Source organism: Sorex araneus, chromosome 10, assembly GCF_027595985.1.
Source record: "Sorex araneus isolate mSorAra2 chromosome 10, mSorAra2.pri, whole genome shotgun sequence".
NCBI classification, from domain to species: Eukaryota; Metazoa; Chordata; class Mammalia; order Eulipotyphla; family Soricidae; genus Sorex; species Sorex araneus.
In genome coordinates, this window is record NC_073311.1 from 37748677 (window position 1) to 37766656 (window position 17980).

Genomic DNA, 17980 nt, shown 5'->3' on the forward strand with positions numbered 1-17980 from the left:
CCCATAAATGAGTTTGTATAGCTGAGCCAGAGGTGGTTTGTGGGCATGGCTTCCACATAACTAACTTTTGGCCATTTAATTTCTCGGGAAACTTAGTCCCAGGTTGTTGAGGCCCGACCAGAGGCACAGCGGCAATCTTGGGGTATCATGAAGCCTGAAAGTTCCATGAGGCTGCTGATGCACTTGTCCCATGAGTACAGGTTACCTGCCAGCGGCACCACACCCCCAATATTTCACCATTTTAAATAAGCCATCCCCAAACATTCTTGCCCCAAGATTCTTCTAGAATTAAAAAAATCATAAGGGGAAATTTCTGAGGGATCCTTAGAGACCCCAATTTTATTTTTAATTTTATTGAATCACCGTGAGATAGTTACAAGCTTTCATGTTTGGGTTACAATCACACAATGATCAAACACCCATCCCTCCACCAGTGCACATTCCCCACCACCAATATCCCAGGTATACCCCCCTTTCCCACCCTCCCCCTGCCTCTAAGGCAGACAATATTCCCCACACTCTCTCTCTACTTTTGGGCATTATAGCTTGCAACACAGACACTAAGAGGTCATCATGTTTGGTCCATTATCTACTTTCGGCATGTATCTCCCATCCCAACTGGTTCCTCTAGCCATCATTTTCTTAGTGATCCCTTCTCTATTCCATCTGCCTTCTCCCCTCCACTCATGAAGCAGTCTTCCAGCTATGGGGCAATCCCCCTGGCCCTTGTATCTACTGCCTGGCCCTTGTGTCTACTGAGAAAACCAATTTAAAGTTTTTATGGCATGGGACTGGAGCAATAGGACAAGAGGGTAGGGTGTTTGCCTATTTTGTGGCCGACCTGGAATGTCCAACATCCCATATGTTCCTCTGAGCACCACCAGGAGTAATGCTGAGTGCAGAGCCAGGAGTAATCCCTGAGCATCGCCAGGTATTCCCCCAAAATTCACAAAAAAGTTTTCATGGCATGAAGAATTTTTAAATGCTTATGGGGAAACCCTTTTTTCAGGAACCTACTTTCAACAAACAGGTAAGCCATGTTTAAGAAGTCAGAGAGGGTGATAGTAAGGTTGGAAATGGTGCCTAAATAGAAGCATGCAAAAATGAGCACATTTTTCTTTAATCACCTTACCTCTTTTGGTTTCAAAACTATTGGTTTCAATCCATGGGCTTCCAGGACCTGTAAGAATGATTGAAAAGATTGAAGTGGGTATCAAATGGAAACCCAGACTCCTTTTGTTTTCCGGTGGAACCCAGCGGAAGAGCTTCAAAATCCCAAAGGTCTGTCTTACAGAAGACTGAAACTAGACAAATGGGCTCTGTTTGTTTGTTTTTTTCTGGTTGAGTTTTCTGTTCTGGTATTTACTCTGAAAGCAGAAAGCAGAATTATGTTTCAAATCTTTTTTGGGGTGCGGGGGGTACTTAGACCAGGACTCTGGAATCCTCAGACTTGACCCTGAATTTTGGTGTGCTGGTGATTGATAGTCATTGCCTGCCTCGGTGAAGTATTCCCGCTGCTTCCTGTACACACACACACACACACACACACACACACACACACACACACACACACTCTGCTCATGCCAAGTGTCTGTTTGTCTACCCTCTCATCCCTCCAGTCTTCAACCTAAATAAGTTCTTTATCCTAATTCTACTAATCAAAACACTCAGACCTCAGAGCAGGGCTTCTCAGTGGCATGGCAAATGTTTGTTGTGGGTGGGGGCTGGGGAAGTGGTTGGGCCACACCCAATGATACTCAGAACTTACTCCTTATTCTGTGCTCAGGGATCACTCCTGGTGGTGCTCAGGAGGACCATGTGTAGTGCCAGGAATCAAACCAGGGTTGGCTGCATGCGTGGCAAAAACATTAACCTCTGTTCTATCTCTCCAGTCCACTGATGTGTCAAATGTGGACGAGGAGGGAATGGTAAGCTTAAGAGATGGAAATAGAACCCTGAGTGGGAAATGTGCAGAATAAGTCAATTTCTCTGAAATCAAAGACTTGAACTCAGTTGCTCAGCAAAGGTCCTTCTGGGGAAGGAAGACCTAGTGGAAATAGGTGTCACAAGTGTCTTAGAACATCTGATCTGGCGCCAGCCAGCATTAGGCTAGATCCAGGGTGGGGGGAGAAAAAATCAAAGAGACAAGTTCAGGGCGGTGACAGCAATTGGATGTGAAGTGCTGCAGAAGTGACCTAGGGTCAAAGCATTACAGGTATTAAGTGTTACAGGAAGTGGGAAGTGGATCCAGTTTGTGGAAAATAGTCACATAAGATGAGAGCAAAGGGAGCACAATGGAGCAGTCAAAGGACGTGGTGGTGTAGAGGAAAGAAGAGCATCTGGGGTGGAGGAATCTTAGAGAACTTTCCAGAAGGTGAACATGAGGGGGGCAGAGAAGAAAGGAAAGAAAGCAAGTACACTGGTTCTTCCACCAAGAACCCTAGCTTCTGGCATGGGAGTGGTAACAGGGTGTGTGGGAAGGCGGGGCCAATATATCTGCACAAATGAGACTCTTTCGAACCACTACATTGAAACTATGCTGGGCTGGAGAAATCCTACTGAGGTTAAGGCACCTGCTGGGCCTGTACAGGCCACCAGGATGGCCGGGGTAAACCCTGGCACAAAAGAGCCCAAATGTCAATGCATCCTCAGGCTGCTACTGAACTGTTGGCCTGGTGGATGAGGAGGGGCACTGGCTCTCCTGAGCACCACTGTGAGCCCCCAGTTCCAACCAAATTTTAAAAAGGAAAGGAACACAGGGTCTCCTGGAGTGAATAGGAGGCATTATAACTTTTAACCAGAACATGCTTGAATATGCTGTGGGAAAGAATTTTTGGACACTATATACAGAGAAGTTATTGGGATGGAAGAAAGGTAGAGTGGAGTGGGAAGGGCATTGCATTGCATGCAGCAGACTTGGGTTCTATCCCTGGTACTACATTTATTCCCTTAAACCCTGCCAGTGTGATCCTTAAGTGGAAAGACAGTAATAAGCCCTGAACAGTGCTGGTATGCCAAAAACCAAGCAAGAAAGGAAGGAAGGAAGGAAGGAAGGAAGGAAGGAAGGAAGGAAGGAAGGAAGGAAGGAAGGAAGGAAGGAAGGGAGGGAGGGAGGGAGGGAGGGAGGGAGGGAGGGAGGGAGGGAGGGAGGGAGGGAGGGAGGAAGGAAGGAAGGAAGGAAGGAAGGAAGGAAGGAAGGAAGGAAGGAAGGAAGGAAGGAAGGAAGGAAGGAAGGGAAAAAAGAAGGAAGGAAGAGAAAGAAAGAAAGAAAGAAAGAAAGAAAGAAAGAAAGAAAGAAAGAAAGGAAGGAAGGAAGGAAGGAAGGAAGGAAGGAAGGAAGGAAGGAAGGAAGGAAGGAAGGAAGGAAAAAAGAGTGAGAAAGAGGGGGAGAGGAGGGAGAGAGAGAAGGGAGAGAAATAAAAAAGAAAAAAGGAAGAAAGAAAGAAAGAAAGAAAAGAAAGAAAGAAAGAAAGAAAGAAAGAAAGAAAGAAAGAAAGAAAGAAAGAAAGAAAGGAAAAAAAACAGAGAGAACGAGGGGGAGAGAAGGAGGGAGAGAGAAATAAAAAAGAAAAAAGGAAGGAAGAAAGAAAGAAAGAAAGAAAGAAAGAAAGAAAGAAAGAAAGAAAGAAAGAAAGAAAGAAAGAGAGAGAGAGAGAGAGAGAGAGAAAGAAAGAAAGAAAGAAGAAGAAAGAAAGAAAGAAAGAAAAGAAAGAAAGAAAGAAGAAAGAAGAAGAAAGAAAGAAGAAAGAAAGAGAGAAGAAAGAGAAGAAAGAGAAAGGAAAGGAAGGAAGGAAGGAAGGAAGGAAGGAAGGAAGGAAGGAAGGAAGGAAGGAAGGAAGGAAGGAAGGAAGGAAGGAAGAAGGAAGGAAGGAAGAAAGAAAGAGAAAGAAGGAAGGAAGGAAGAAAGAAAGAAAGAAAGAAAGAAAGAAAGAAAGGAAAGAAAGAAGAAAGAAAGAAAGAAAGAAGAGAGAAAGAAAGAGAGAGAGAAAGAAAGAAAGAAAGAAAGAAAGAAAGAAAGAAAGAAAGAAAGAAAGAAAGAAAGAAAGAAAGAAAGAAAGAAAGAAAGAAAGAAAGAAAGAAAGAAAGAAAGAGTTAAATGACATAAAGCATGCAATACACCTGGAGAAATTCCTGAGATGGAAATGATTAATCAATTCTTACGTATTTGGCATCAGCCCAGCCACTCTTTGGAGACCACATCTTCCCTTCTCCAATGAGCCCAAGAGCAAGGTGGGAGAGTGGGGCAAGGTCTCCACTGGCCCCGACAGTTCCTTTCTCTGGAATGTAGGATAGGCAGGAGGCTGGAGAAAAATAGACACCCATTATTGAGAGTATTTCATCCTGGCATCCTTTGCCTGAGACCAAATTCTCTTAATAGTCTCTAGACTCTGTTTTTTGCCATATATATGAGGGGAAATAAATTCTTCATAATCAACTAATGATTTGGACTAATGGCTCAGTCACTAGAGAAAAAAGCAGAGACAAAGAGCGTAGAAAGACATGCATATTCTCTATGACCTAGACATTGTTTATTTTTCTTTCTCTCTTCCTCTCTTGCTCTCTTTCCCTCTTTTTCTTTCTTTCTTTCTTTCTTTCTTTCTTTCTTTCTTTCTTTCTTTCTTTCTTTCTTTCTTTCTCTCTCTCTCTCTCTCTCTCTCTCTCTCTCTCTCTCTCTCTCTCTCTTTCTTTCTTTTCTACTAAATTCCTATTGCCTAGTCTGTCACCTCAGAACCACTTATATACAAACAGGATTATTTGGGAAGGCATTCCCAACAATTTACCCTAATATAAGAGGCTTTGTTTTTCTAAAGTAAATTCAGAATCCTGCTTGCAGTTTAATTTATAGGTGCTGATAAATAATGTCAATAAGATAAAACAATGAGAGTAAAGCAGCACAGACTAATTCCAAATCAACCCAGGGACCCAGATGTTATAGCCCCTCCCATGAACTGTAGGTCAAAGCTGAAATGCAGTTGTAGGGTTGAGCAGTGTGGGAGCAGACACTGGTATTAAAATCATAGGCTGCTCTGTTCAACAGAGAGTCTACTTACTAATTGGAATATCAAATTTATGAATCATTTGTATCCAAACCATAGAGATACATACTTGTGTTTTCATATGTGGACTGCCAAGTCCTGCTTCTCCTCCTACTCCTTCACCCTCAAATGTTTCCCTAAGCCTCTGCTGACCTAGAATCTTTATCCTTAACTGTGGGAAGGGATACTGGCTTCCCAAGTATTTCAGGCCAATTTTCTTATAGAATTTTTCTCTCACAAGAATTAAGTTCTGCATTTGGGTGTAAACTAACAGTCAACTGCATCTGGGTTGTTTTCTGAGGCATAAGCATTCTTTAATTTCTACAGTTCATGTCTGCTTTTACAAGAAGTGGGAATTTTATTTTTTTTAAATTTATTTATTTTTAATTAGAGAATCACCGTGAGGGTACAGTTACAGATTTATACACTTTTGTGCTTATATTTCCCTCATACAAAGTTCGGGAACCCATCCCTTCACTAGTGCCCATTCTCCACCACCCGTAAACCCAGCGTCCCTCCCACCCTCCCCAATCCCATCTCCCCCCCACCCCACCCTGCCACTGTGGCAGGGCATTCCCTTCTGTTCTCTTTCTCTATTTAGCTTCTACGGCCCGCAATAAAGGTGTTGAGAGGCCGCTGTACTCAGTCTCTAGCCCTCATTCAGCCCGCAGCTCCCTTCCCCCACATGGCCTTCGACTACATTATAGTTGGTGATCGCTTCTCTGAGTTGCCCTTTCCCCAGAACGTGAGGCCAGCCTCAAAGCCATGGAGTCAACCTCCTGGTACTTATTTCTACAGTTCTTGGGTGTTAGTCTCCCATTCTGTTATTCTATATACTATAGATGAGTGCAATCTTTCTATGTCTGTCTCTCTCTTTCTGACTCATTTCACTCAGCATGAAATTTTCATGCCCATAAGAAGTGGGAATTTTATTATCTAAATCTGGCTACTCCACCGATTGGGGTAAATTAAGATTCCAGATTCTGAAGCACCAACCAGAACTACAGAGCCAATCTTGAACAATATAAACAATATTAATCATGAAGTCTCATTTCCCAGATGAGTTTATTAGCTTTCTAACCATATTTGGACACCCTGGGATCAAAGCTTTGATCAATTATGCTAAGTGAAGGATTATAGAGAATAAGTTGTTCTGACCATGGCCCCCTTCCTACTTTGTACCCTTCCTGTCTCCCATCCTCCTGTCCTCTCAGTTGCTCCCCTAGCGTCTTGCTGTCCCCCCCCCCATTTTGACATTTCATGTATGTCCCCTTGGCATATCATGGATGCATGCAGAGGGCCAAATGGCCTGCAGTTAGTAAATGCTGTGTTAAACTACCCAGGAGTAAGGGTCTCTGTCCCCATGCCTCTCATCTCCCCAAACCCACTTCTCATTGATCCCCATTTTTTTCTATTTTCTTGTCTTGGCCAATTCTGCACCATCCTGTCAACTAGTCAGCCTGTGCGTTATGGCCTGCCTCAACAGATGGTCTGTCTGGGGAGCCCCTGCATTACCGTTAAACACTTCAATCACTTGTTTGAGAGTCTCCAGGGAAATGCCACTGTAGCCTTTAGCTAAGACATTGATCCTTAAGGCCAACAGCATCCGGCATCTCTCAGGGATGAGTGGTTTCCCAACACCTACAAAACACAATTGCAATTTTTCTCCAAGAACAACAAATTGTGCCCCACTTCCTGTTCACCTTTATCTTTCAAATCTTTCTCCTCTTCAATCCAGTTTGCTGTCGTCCTTCTGTTGACTGGGAGAGTTGAAACTCTCTTCCTGAGTCTTGTCTTGGGAAGCCCTATCTCCAGATAAAGGTGAGTCCCCCAGTTCCCCAGTCTTACCTTCCTAGTTCCCTTCCTGTAATGCTTCAGGGGGCCCTACCCTCTTCACATCCCTCAGGGCCATCTTAGGGGCATCTTGATGTTTTCCACGTCACTTTGTCTGACTAAGTCATTCCCTGAGCTCCAGCCTTAATTTTGTTCCCAAATTCACTAGTCTGTGAGCACGATGAAATGCACATACTCTTGTCACAAACTCTTCCCTCCACTTGGTCATTCTTTTTCTGAGTCAGCTGAGGGGTGGTCCTGTCTGATGCTTTCTGCCTGTCTTGCACCCTGCAGCAGACTGGCACCGAGTCCTTGGGATGCACGAATTGATAAAAGCTGCCCCCCCCCAGAGCACTCTTGACTTGTGAAACTGAAGAGGCTGCAGGAAGGATATACCCACCACTAGAAAAATTTACCTGAAGAATGGGAGCGGACTAAATTGACTTGAAGCTCCCTGAAAGAAAGGGGAAAAAGACTGTCTTATATACCTCTCCAAGAAAAGATTTCCTTATCTGGCGAGATGGAGGGAAGAATATTCAGTCCATCCTCAAAGAGGGCAGAGGACAGAACGAGTCAAAAGGAAACAAAGGAAGAAACTGACAAGCCCAAGCTTTCCATCTGATTCAAGGACAAACCGGGCGACTAGAGTCCCTTCCACCTCATGGACATTATTTGCTCCGTGGGAAGAATCTCAAAGATGTGGCAGGAGCACCAGAGTGTGTGAGTGGCAGGGAGGGCCAGAACCAGACTTACTCTAGCTTGCTGATAGGAATCACTGTTCTGGCAAACTTCCCAAAGCCTGTAGTAATGCCATAAACAACTAGAATAAAAACAAAGCAGCTGATGTTAGATAAGTAGAGGTGGTTCATATTTTTTAAGTTATAAAAATATACATATGCCTCTCAGAGAGCCAAGCAAGCTACCGAGAGTATCCCGCCCACATGGCAGATCCTGGCAAGCTCCCCATGGCATATTTAATATGCCCAAAACAGTAACAATAACAGTCCCATTCCCCTGACCCTGAAAGAGCCTCTAAGCGTTGGGAAAGACGAGTAAGAAGAGGCTGCTAAAATCTCAGGGCTGGGACAAATGGAGAGGTTACTGGTGCCCACTTGAGTGAATCAATGAACAACGGGATGACGGTGATACAGTGATACAGTGAAAAATAAAAAAAATAAGGGTGTAATGTAAAAAGAAAAAGATACCTGTTTTTTCCTTCACGATACTATCTATGACTTCCCTGGATTTTTGCACCCTCTTCTCAGCAGCTGGGGTGAGCTAGGGAGATGGGGGGGTGGTCTGAACTGAGCACCTGGAGAACATCCACAGGACCCCAAAGGAAACAGCCTTCCTCCCTCCCCGGCCTGCAGCAGACCTTGATTTTGTAGTGGCCTTTGCCCAAGTTGACCAGGTCCTCAGTGGTCAGACTGTCGCCGTCCAGCTCGATGAACTGCAAAAGAAGGGGCTCTCAGTGGGCTGGAAGGGCTGAGTGCTCTGGCCAGAGGAGGGAAGGCTCAAGCAGAACCACCCTTTGAGACGTCACAGATTCCAGCACTGCTATAAATAGTGGAAATTCTTGTTGAATGGGCTGCAGTGCTTGTTCAAAGCTTAAGGCATTTCCCTAGCATGCAACTGTGGTCAAGACCTTGGAACAATTACCTAGACCTAGTCATGGTTCTTGAGCACCTTCAGGGTGCCCCCCCACCCAAAACAAACCCCCAAATCTCCCCTGCCCCAACACACACAAACACACACACACACACTGGGCTGAGGAGATAACTTGAAGGGCTATTGCATGTACTATACATGCGGGAGTTGGAGTTAGGTTCCTCCCTCTTCCCCCTCTCCCCTGCCCAGATCACTACCCGGGACAAGAGCAGGTGCCTCTCCCTGCATCATGGACAACAGAGAAGGCCACAAAGGAAAGTGCTGACTTTTGCTTCCTGCTCCTTCCAAGGAGGAGGTTTCTTTTTCTTTCCCCAAAGAGTGCTTTACAGCTTACCTTTTCTGGTTCCCGGTATTTGCTGTATCTGAGAGCAGGTATAGGAAAATGCTAGAAAAGGGACTGTGTGCAGGACCCCATGCCCCTCACTGTCAGGAGGACCCTTCAAGCAGGATCCCACAGGAAAAGGATACAGGTAAACCCCTTCTGGCTGCGATGGAATGAAGTCAGGAGACATGGCATCCCCTTCTATCACTGAAACGAGAGTGCGAAACAGAGCCACTCGCTCACCTGGACACTGCATTGACCAGGAAAGGCCAGCCCTGCCCTGGTGTACTGTAGAACAGGCGATTTCCTCGCCTCATATGTGACTCAATGGGCTGGACCAACGCTTTGTGTGCAGGAGGCCCGGGTTCCATCCCTGAGTTGGCTTGGTCCCCTGAGTACTGCCAAGGGTGACTCAAAATAGTCAGAGGACTGAGCTGGGAGTAGCCCTAGAGTACCATGAAGTATTGATTACCCCTGCCCCCAAGATCACTTTTAAGAGGCTTTCAAGTATTCTTAGCATCTTTAGAAAACAGAAGAGCAAAAGGCACAAAAGTAGGGTGGGGTGGTACAAGGGTGGGTGGTGAACACAGGGTCTAAATGAAAGTTCCAGAACTAACTACCAGCTTCATGTCAAATCTGAACTCCAAGCCAATGTCCTGGTGTCCACTGGGGTTCCTTAGCAGGGCAGAAAGAGCTTCAGAATCGTTCAGTAGGTGCAAAGGGACTGAGACCCACACTCCTGAGTCTAGTTCTCTTCGCTCCTCGCTGGGGATCAGCTCTACCTTCATTCACAGGTCTCGAGCCCCATCTCCAGGGCGCGTGGCCTCGGCCAGCTGGGTCCCATCCTCCCATCCACTCGAAGCGGCTCCCCGCCGGGGCAACTCACCCACTTCCACGAACTCGTTGTCCTCCAGGGCCACCTCGAGCGGGTCGTCGTTGTCCAGCAGGCCGAGCCCCTTGCAGCGGCGCATGAGGAAGCTGACGTCGTCCACCGAGGCGAAGCCGCCGTTGTCCGGCTTGTTCTTGACATAGCGCCGAATGGCCTCGCGGCCCAGCCAGCCCACCGTGAGCTGCGGGTCCACGCAGGGCACCGCCAGCCACTCTCCACGCACGTGCACGGTGAACCGGGGCATGGCCTCGCCGCTGCCTGCAGCGCCTGTGCACGGTGCTGCGAGGGCCCAGTTTTATGGCGGAGTGGCCCAAGGTGTGGTCGGCTGGGTGGGCGGGGATGGCCCTGCGCACGCCCCTCCCTGGCCTTTTTCATCCACGCACTGGGCAAATATTTATCGAGGGCCTCGCGGTGTCCCTTCGGGCTTCCACGGCAGAGCTCGGGGAGGGGGTTGCGGCGGGTTCCCCAGAGCCTGTGAGCCCCGGATTTGGGCCGGCTGCAGTCAGACACCCCCGTGCTCTGGTCCTGGGGTCCCAGCGCCCACCCGTCTGCCCCTCACCTCTGGGTCCCGGATCGCTCCCCCTCCCCTGGTTTCTGGCTGCCTTTGCCTACATTTGCCGCAGCTTCCTATAAACACCATGTTCCTGCCTTTATCTGGAATTACCCAACTGTGAAAAGCTCCCTACTGGGCAAGAGTGACACCACCGAGTGTGGCAATCCCCACTCATTTGCTTACTCCACAAACAGGAGTTGAGCAACCCTGAACCCGGCCCTTCACAGAGGAAGCCTGCCAAGGCCAGAGATCACTCTGCCAGCCCAGGGCCCCCTCCCCACTCCCCTGCCCCCCACCCAGGAATCACAGAGGTTAAGAGGGTCCCTGCTGAGCCTGCCAAAGGCTGGCTTCTTGTACCACACTCTGAGGCTTTGAAAGAATGAAGATATTCCTCGGCCAGTTTTCTTATCCAAAGACCAAGGAGCTGACTGCCGCTGGAAACTGTTGGCAGTCTTTAGCTAAACTCTGCCTGGGTCCTGCCTTTCATGAGCCATGTAGCCTCTGGACACGTTATCAGCGTCTCTAGGCCTTGATTTCTTCTTCAGTGAAATGGGAATAATGACTCCCTCTTTCAAAGGGTCACTGGAGTGGTTTAAGTGAGTGTATTAAGAAGTGCATGGGAAATGGTACCCAAGTGTTTGTGGTTGCCGGTATTGGACTTTAGGATCCTATATCCCTCTATTGCTTTCTCTCATCTTTGTATATGAATATCCCTGCTCTAGTCAAGTTTCTTAACACAGACAAATGCTCCCTTGGACCCACTTTAGCACCTCTTCTTTAAAGGAACTTGGAAGACCGTGAGAAGGGAAAGAAATGTGTGTGCTCTTTTAGTTTCTAGAGATTATAACTGCAAAAGGAAAACCCTCAAAAGTCTGTTTGGAATGCAGATGCAGCTCCTTAGGAAAGCACTCACACCCAGCGTCTCTTTCTCCACGAATTACTTTCTCCTTGAACCTATGGAAACTTGCACCTGGCCACTGGCTTCTTGACCTGGAATGGCATCACCTAGATTTGAAACTCAGTAGAAATCTCGCATTTCAAACATTTCAAACCTTCGGAGCGATAGCACAGCGGGCATTTGCCTTGCACTCTGGCCGACCCGGGTTCGATTCCTCTGTCCCTCTCGAAGCACCCAGCAAGCTACCAAGAGTATCCCACCCCTGGGCAGAGCCTGGCAAGCTACCTGTGGCGTATTCGATATGCCAAAAACAGTAACAACAAGTCTAACAATGGAGACATTACTGGTGCCTGCTCGAGCAAATCAATGAACAAACGGGATGACAGTGCTACGGTGCTACCTGTAGGCTACCTGAAGGCTTCAACAACCTTCTACCCTTCCAGCTTCCCTAGACTCCAGTCATCTCTGTCCTGGTATGTGCTTCAGTGCCTCTTTCTTTCCTCCCCTCTAAGGATTCCCTCACATACTTTCCTGGGCTTTTTGTTTGGGTTGTTGAGTTGGGGGCCACGCTTGCTGGTGCTCAGGGATTGCTCCTGGCTCTGTGCTCAGGGTCACTCCTGGTGGTGTTGGGGGGACCATGCATAGTACCAGAACTTGAACCAGAGTTGGCACTTGCAAGGCAAGCACCTGACCCCTATGCTGTCTCCTGGGATCTATTTACTTTCCTAGGAAGCTCTAATGGCTCACATGGACCACTTTTTCTTCAGTACTTTGGAATTCCCTTAGAACCTTCAACCCACACTTACATTCTTAGTGAAACACCCCCTGGATCATCACCTTGAATTGTCGCCTGTGCGTCCCCAAGTGAAAAGCCCTGCTTTTTGTGTGTCCCCAAACTACAAATGTTCCTAATGCATACACCGTTCTGTGTCTCCCTCCCTGAATTTTTCACCATCTCTGAGAAAACCAAGGTACTCAGACACAAGCATCTGAACTTCATTCCTCCGCTCATTTGTACATCAATTTTCTTACCCTGATACGACCCAAGCACTTTTCACTTTCCATTCTCTGTCTTGCTCTTGTGAGTCCCTGTGAGACAAAACATCAAGATTCCAGAGCCAGAGAAGCCTTAAAATGCATTGTTTGTGTCCCTGAGTTGGTTAGCATCTCAATCACTATGAAGGATTATAAACCAGGAATTTGAGCCAAACTCTCCTCTGGCTCTGCCTCCAGATGGTACCAGCTGCTGGAGATTTGTCACCCCAGATATCTGAGGGTTCTGAGCTGAGGCCCTGGACAATGTGAAGTAGACACACACCATATCCACTTGCTCTGTCTAAATTCATGAGCCAAAGAACCTAGAAATTTATAACTTCATTGGAATCTATTTCTAACTGCCTGACTAGGTTTTTTTTTTTTTGCTTTTTGGGTCACACCCGGCGATGCACAGGGGTCACTCCTGGCTCAAGCACTCAGGAATCACCCCTGGCGGTGCTCAGGGGACCATATGGGATGCTGGGATTTGAACCCGGGTCGGCCGCGTGCAAGGCAAACGCCCTACCCGCTGTGCTATCGCTCCAGCCCCTGCCTGACTAGGTTTTTCTTTCTTTTTCTTCCTTCATTTATCATGGGATTACAATATGGAAGAATTTCAAGAGTAAAGCGTCACACTTTTATGTGTCTCAAGTCACACATCACCCAGGTTACAGTGTCATTTCACTCACTGTTATCCCTTGATCCATTCCTCTGATCCCTCTTGCCCTTTTTGTCCAGTCATCACCAACAATTTCACCAATTCTAGAAAATTCTGGAAATTTGGGGTTTTGTTTTTGTTTTGTTTTTGGACACACCTGGCCAGGCTCAGAGTTTTCTCCTGGCTCTGTGCTCAGGGATCACTCCTGGTAGGACTCAGGAGACCCTATCTGGTGCTAGAGATTGAACCTGGGTCACCTATGTGCAAGGCAAGCATCCTACCCGCTGTTCTATCTCTCTAGACCTTCTAGGAGTTAGTTTTGTGGTGTTTTGCCAGTTTCTTTGCCTTGGTTATTCAAACTCCACCATGAAACTATGTAGTAATTGTCTTTCATGTCCCTGCCTATTTCACTTGGCATTATCACCTCAAGTTCTAAAGAACTAGTCCCAACTTTAGTTTCCTTTTTTAGTGGCAAAATAGTACTTCCTCCAGTCTATATACATCACATCTTCTTTATCCTATCACCTGTCGGCCGGACAGTTAGGTTGTTCCCATATTTCAGACACTGAGTAATGCTACATTGTGAGTAATGAACATAGGGATAAATATAACTTTTGCATTAGTGTTTTTGTATTCACTGGGTAAATGCCTTTAACTAGAATTGCTGGATCATATGGTATCTTTTCCTTCTTTTTTTTTTTTTGCTTTATGGGTCACAGCTGGCAATGCATAGGGGTTACTCCTTGTTCTGCACTCAGGAATCACCCCGGTGGTGCTCAAAGGACCATATGGGATACTGGGAATTGAACCTGGGTCGGCCGCGTGCAAGGCAAACGCCCTACCCGCTGTACTATTGCTCCAGCCCTTTTCCTTTTTTAAAGGAATATCCAGACCATTTTCCCTAAATACTGCTTCAGTTTACTTCCCCTCTTGGTTTGGGGAGTCTGGGTTTTGTTTTTCAATCTGTACACCCTTGCCAACACTTGTTTCCTATCTTTTTGATAAAGACAATTTTCACAGGTGTGAGCAGATACATAATTTTGGTTTTTATTTTCATCTAATAAGTGATACTGACCATTTTTTTCATGTGTTTGTAGGTTATCTTTGGAGAAGTGTCTATTTTTTTTTTTTTTTTGCTAGCTAGTTCCTGTTCCACTTAAGGCTCATATTTAGTCTTTTCTTTTCCAGGAAACCCTTTGACTGGCCAAATGCCCCCTCTGATATGCTCTTTATTTTGCATCAGATAGAAATAACTTATCTGTTTTCTTACCTGGTACAAGTCTATGTAGGTGGATTAGCCTGAGTGAACCCAAGCAGAGCCTAAGCAGACCTCAGGAGAATCTCTACGGATGTTTGATTCTAGCGCCCCCTACCTTCCTTAAGGCTCTCTTCAATACACCATTCAAGCATCCTTTGATTATCCCAAATCAGGGACACTGAAAAATAAGCTGAGCTTAGAAGGGGCTTCTTCAATTTTCACCCTAGTGATACCTTTTTTTCCCAAGAAATGTAACACAGCCCAGAACTGCCAGAAACACCTTTGATTCATAACATGGTAGATCTGGGGCTGGAGAGATAGCACAATGGGTAGGGCATTTGCCTTGCATGCGGCCGACTTGGGTTCAATTCCCAGCATCCCATATGGTCCCCTGAGCAGTGCCAGGAGTAATTCCTGAGTGCAGAGCTAGGAATGGCCCCTGTGCATCGCCAGGTGTGGCCCAAAAATTTAAAAAAAAAATCATAACATGGTAGATTTTGAAGGCCGCTCCAATTAAGACCTTTTTCTGTTGCCAAATACTTGTCAAATACAAGAACTCCACATTCAGGGGTGACCCACAGTTTAAGAAGCTTAGAGTAGATGGGGGTAAGTTTCCAGGGCCAGAGAAGACTTAAAATGCATTGTTTGGGTCCCTGGGTTGGCTAACATCTTAATCACTATGATTACAAACTAACTCTCCTCTGGTGATCCTGGTATGAGTGACAAGAATGCCATTTGAGAATAACAACCATACAGGAGTGTAGACGGAGTCCAAGGGGACAGAAACCACTGGGGAAACTGAGAACAGGAAGTCTCTGGAGCAGAGGAAAAGGAGGAACTCAGCCCTTCGTTACCTGCCCCACCTTTGGGGTGTTTACACTGAAGACTTGTCACTGCACTCGCATTTTAATATTTTCTAATAACCTACCTCAACCACATTTGGACTACTAAGTAGACAGTCTTTTCTCGATCCTTCTCTGTCTGAGGTCCCACTTCAGTCCCTTCCTGTGCCCCTCTCCTTCTACCCCCATCCAATTGTTCGGTCCCTAATCTCATTTCTGCCATTTTCACATTTAGAAGCACTGGTCTAAGACGTCATTCCTCTTGGATGGCGTTCATCTGGTTAAAAGCAGACCCAGGCATCTCCTCCTGGGAAGCTGGAATTGAGGCACCCTCTGTAGTTATCCACCTGGCCCCCCATGAGGCCGATTTTCAAGAATAAAGCAGGGAGGGGTGGCCTGACCATGCACTATAATTAGAGAGGCAAAAAGGAGACTAATATTTTTTTTTTGTTAATCTTCAAGTTTTATTTGAGCTTTAAAATTTCTAATTTCTTCAATATATTTTTTAAATTTGTTTTTCAATATGTTTTAGGACTAATTTTGCCTAAAATTAAAATAACTTAAAAAGTATTTCCACCTAGCTAGAATATAGAAAAAAACACAATTTCAATCTTTTTTTTTCAAGCAGAGATTATTTTATTTATTTTTTTTATAATTTATTTATTTTTAATTAGAGAATCACCGTGAGGGTACAGTTACAGATTTGCACACTTTTGTGCTTATACTTCCCTCATACAAAGTTCGGGAACCCATCCCTTCACCAGTGCCCATTCTCCACCACCCGTAAACCCAGCGTCCCTCCCACCCTCCCCACTCCCATCTCCCCCCCACCCCACCCTGCCACTGTGGCAGGGCATTCCCTTCTGTTCTCTCTCTCTAATTAGCTGTTGTGGTTTGCAATAAAGGTGTTGAGTGGCCGCTGTGCTCAGTCTCTAGCCCTCATTCAGCCCGCAACTCCCTTCCCCCACATGGCTTTCGACTACAATGTAGTTGGTGATCGCTTCTCTGAGTTGCCCTTTCCCCAGAACGTGAGGCCAGCCTCGAAGCCATGGGGTCAACCTCCTGGTACTTATTTCTACAGTTCTTGGGTATTAGTCTCCCACTCTGATATTCTATATACCATAGATGAGTGCAGTCTTTCTATGTCTGTCTCTTTCTTTCTGACTCATTTCACTCAGCATGAAACTTTTCATGCCCATCCACTTAACTACAAAATTCTTGACTTCCTTTTTTCTAACAGCTGCATAGTATTCCATTGTATAGATGTACCAAAGTTTCCTCAACCAGTCATCCGTTTTGGGGCATTCGGGATTTTTCCAGATTCTGGCTATTGTAAACAGTGCTGCGATGAACATACATGTGCAGATGTTGTTTCGATTGTACTTTTTTGCCTCTCTGGGATATATTCCCAGCAGTGGTATTGCTGGGTCAAATGGGAATTCAATATCTAATTTTTTGAGAATCGTCCAAATTGTTTTCCAGAAGGGCTGAACCAGTCGGCATTCCCACCAGCAGTGAAGAAGGGTCCCTTTCTCCCCACATCCTCTCCAACAGCGGTTGCTTTTGTTCTTTTGGATGTGTGCTAGTGTCTGTGGTGTGAGGTGGTATCTCATGGTTGTTTTGATCTGCATCTCTCTGATGATTAGTGATGCAGAGCACTTTTTTATGTGCCTTTTGGCTATTCGTATTTCTTGAAAGGAGACTAATATTGATAGAGCCTCTGGGACTGCTGTACTGAAATCTGGGTGCTAGCACAGCGGTTGGGCGTTCGCCTTTCATGCGGCTGACCCGAGTTCGATTCCTCCGCCCCTCTTGAAGAGCCTGGCAAGCTACCGAGAGTATCGAGCCCTCTCGGCAGAGCCTGGCAAGCTACCCATGTGTATTGGATATGCCCAAAACAGTAACAATAAGTCTCTCAATGAGAGATGTTACTGGTGCCCGCTCGAACAAATCGATGAGCAACGGGATGACAGTGACAGTGACAGTTCCCTTGTCACTGAAACTTCTCCCAACACTGCTGAAGGGCCCGTACCGGAAATACAAATACCAGGTGCTACAGCCTGACTATTTCTGGTAATCATGGGGCTGCTCAACCCGGCAGTGCTGGCCACCCAGGGCCATACAGGACAGTGCTTAGGAGCCATGCGGCCCCAGATAGAAACTGAGGCCTCAAATATTCTAGGCATGCACTCCATCTCTCTGAGCTGTCTCCCTTAGCCATCTCACCTGTGTCCTGAAAGTAACTGTCCTTTTCCTGACTTCCAGATAAATGTGCACTGTAACTGGCAAAATTATAACCAACCCAACTGTGGTTCCCGTACTGCATGCTTTGCGTTCACTCATCATCTATCTGATGGATGTAAGATGAACTGACCACACACATATAAACAGTTTCCATGCAGGACCTCTGAGCTGGTCCCTCTCTCCTTTCTGTTAAGGGTCTGAGGGACACTTCCTTGCTGCTACTACCCAGGGGAGTTTTTACTCTCCTTTGAAACAGTCGTACTGTTTTTGGTAGGTCTTTCTTCATGCTGTAGGTTCTACATGGGGGAAAATGTTGGCTGAACACTATTGAAAACAAGGCAGGTGGGGCAGACCAGCTGACTCCCTGAGGGAACCCTGGGCAGTAGCAGTACGGAAGTGTCCCTCAGACCCCTCAGACAGAGAGGAGAGAGGGACCAGGTCAGATGTCCTAAATGGAAGCCAGTTATACATGTGTGGTCAATTCATCTGACATCCATCAGGTGGACGATGAGCAAGTCCAACTGTCTGTTCATGTTTAAAGTTACTGAAAGAGCAAAACTTGACTCCAGTTGAAAATTATGGGTAGGAGGCAGATTGACATTGAAGTTGCATCTATCAGAAAATAACATCTTGACATTATTTTGTGAGCATCAGGAGAGAAGATAAATAGAAAACAAAAGTGTTCACTTGTAAATCAAAAGGTGAACACTTTGAAACATTCACTTTCCGAAGGACGTCACTGGC

General features: G+C 46.2%; 1 protein-coding gene across 1 annotated transcript in view; it reads right to left on the bottom strand.

The window, feature by feature from the left end:
* Positions 1-9993, bottom strand: part of HAL (histidine ammonia-lyase) — a 31051-nt gene extending 21058 nt beyond the window's left edge. The window contains exons 1-10 of the mRNA XM_055118364.1: positions 9746-9993; positions 9006-9066; positions 8872-8899; positions 8245-8319; positions 8075-8147; positions 7623-7689; positions 7286-7323; positions 6552-6677; positions 4162-4301; positions 1133-1180 (exon numbers count right to left, since the gene is read on the bottom strand). Coding sequence (XP_054974339.1) covers positions 1133-1180; positions 4162-4301; positions 6552-6677; positions 7286-7323; positions 7623-7689; positions 8075-8147; positions 8245-8319; positions 8872-8899; positions 9006-9066; positions 9746-9992 — 903 coding nt within the window. The 5' untranslated portion in view covers position 9993. The remainder of the gene's footprint in view (positions 1-1132; positions 1181-4161; positions 4302-6551; positions 6678-7285; positions 7324-7622; positions 7690-8074; positions 8148-8244; positions 8320-8871; positions 8900-9005; positions 9067-9745) is intronic.
* Between the last annotated feature and the right edge of the window lie 7987 nt (positions 9994-17980).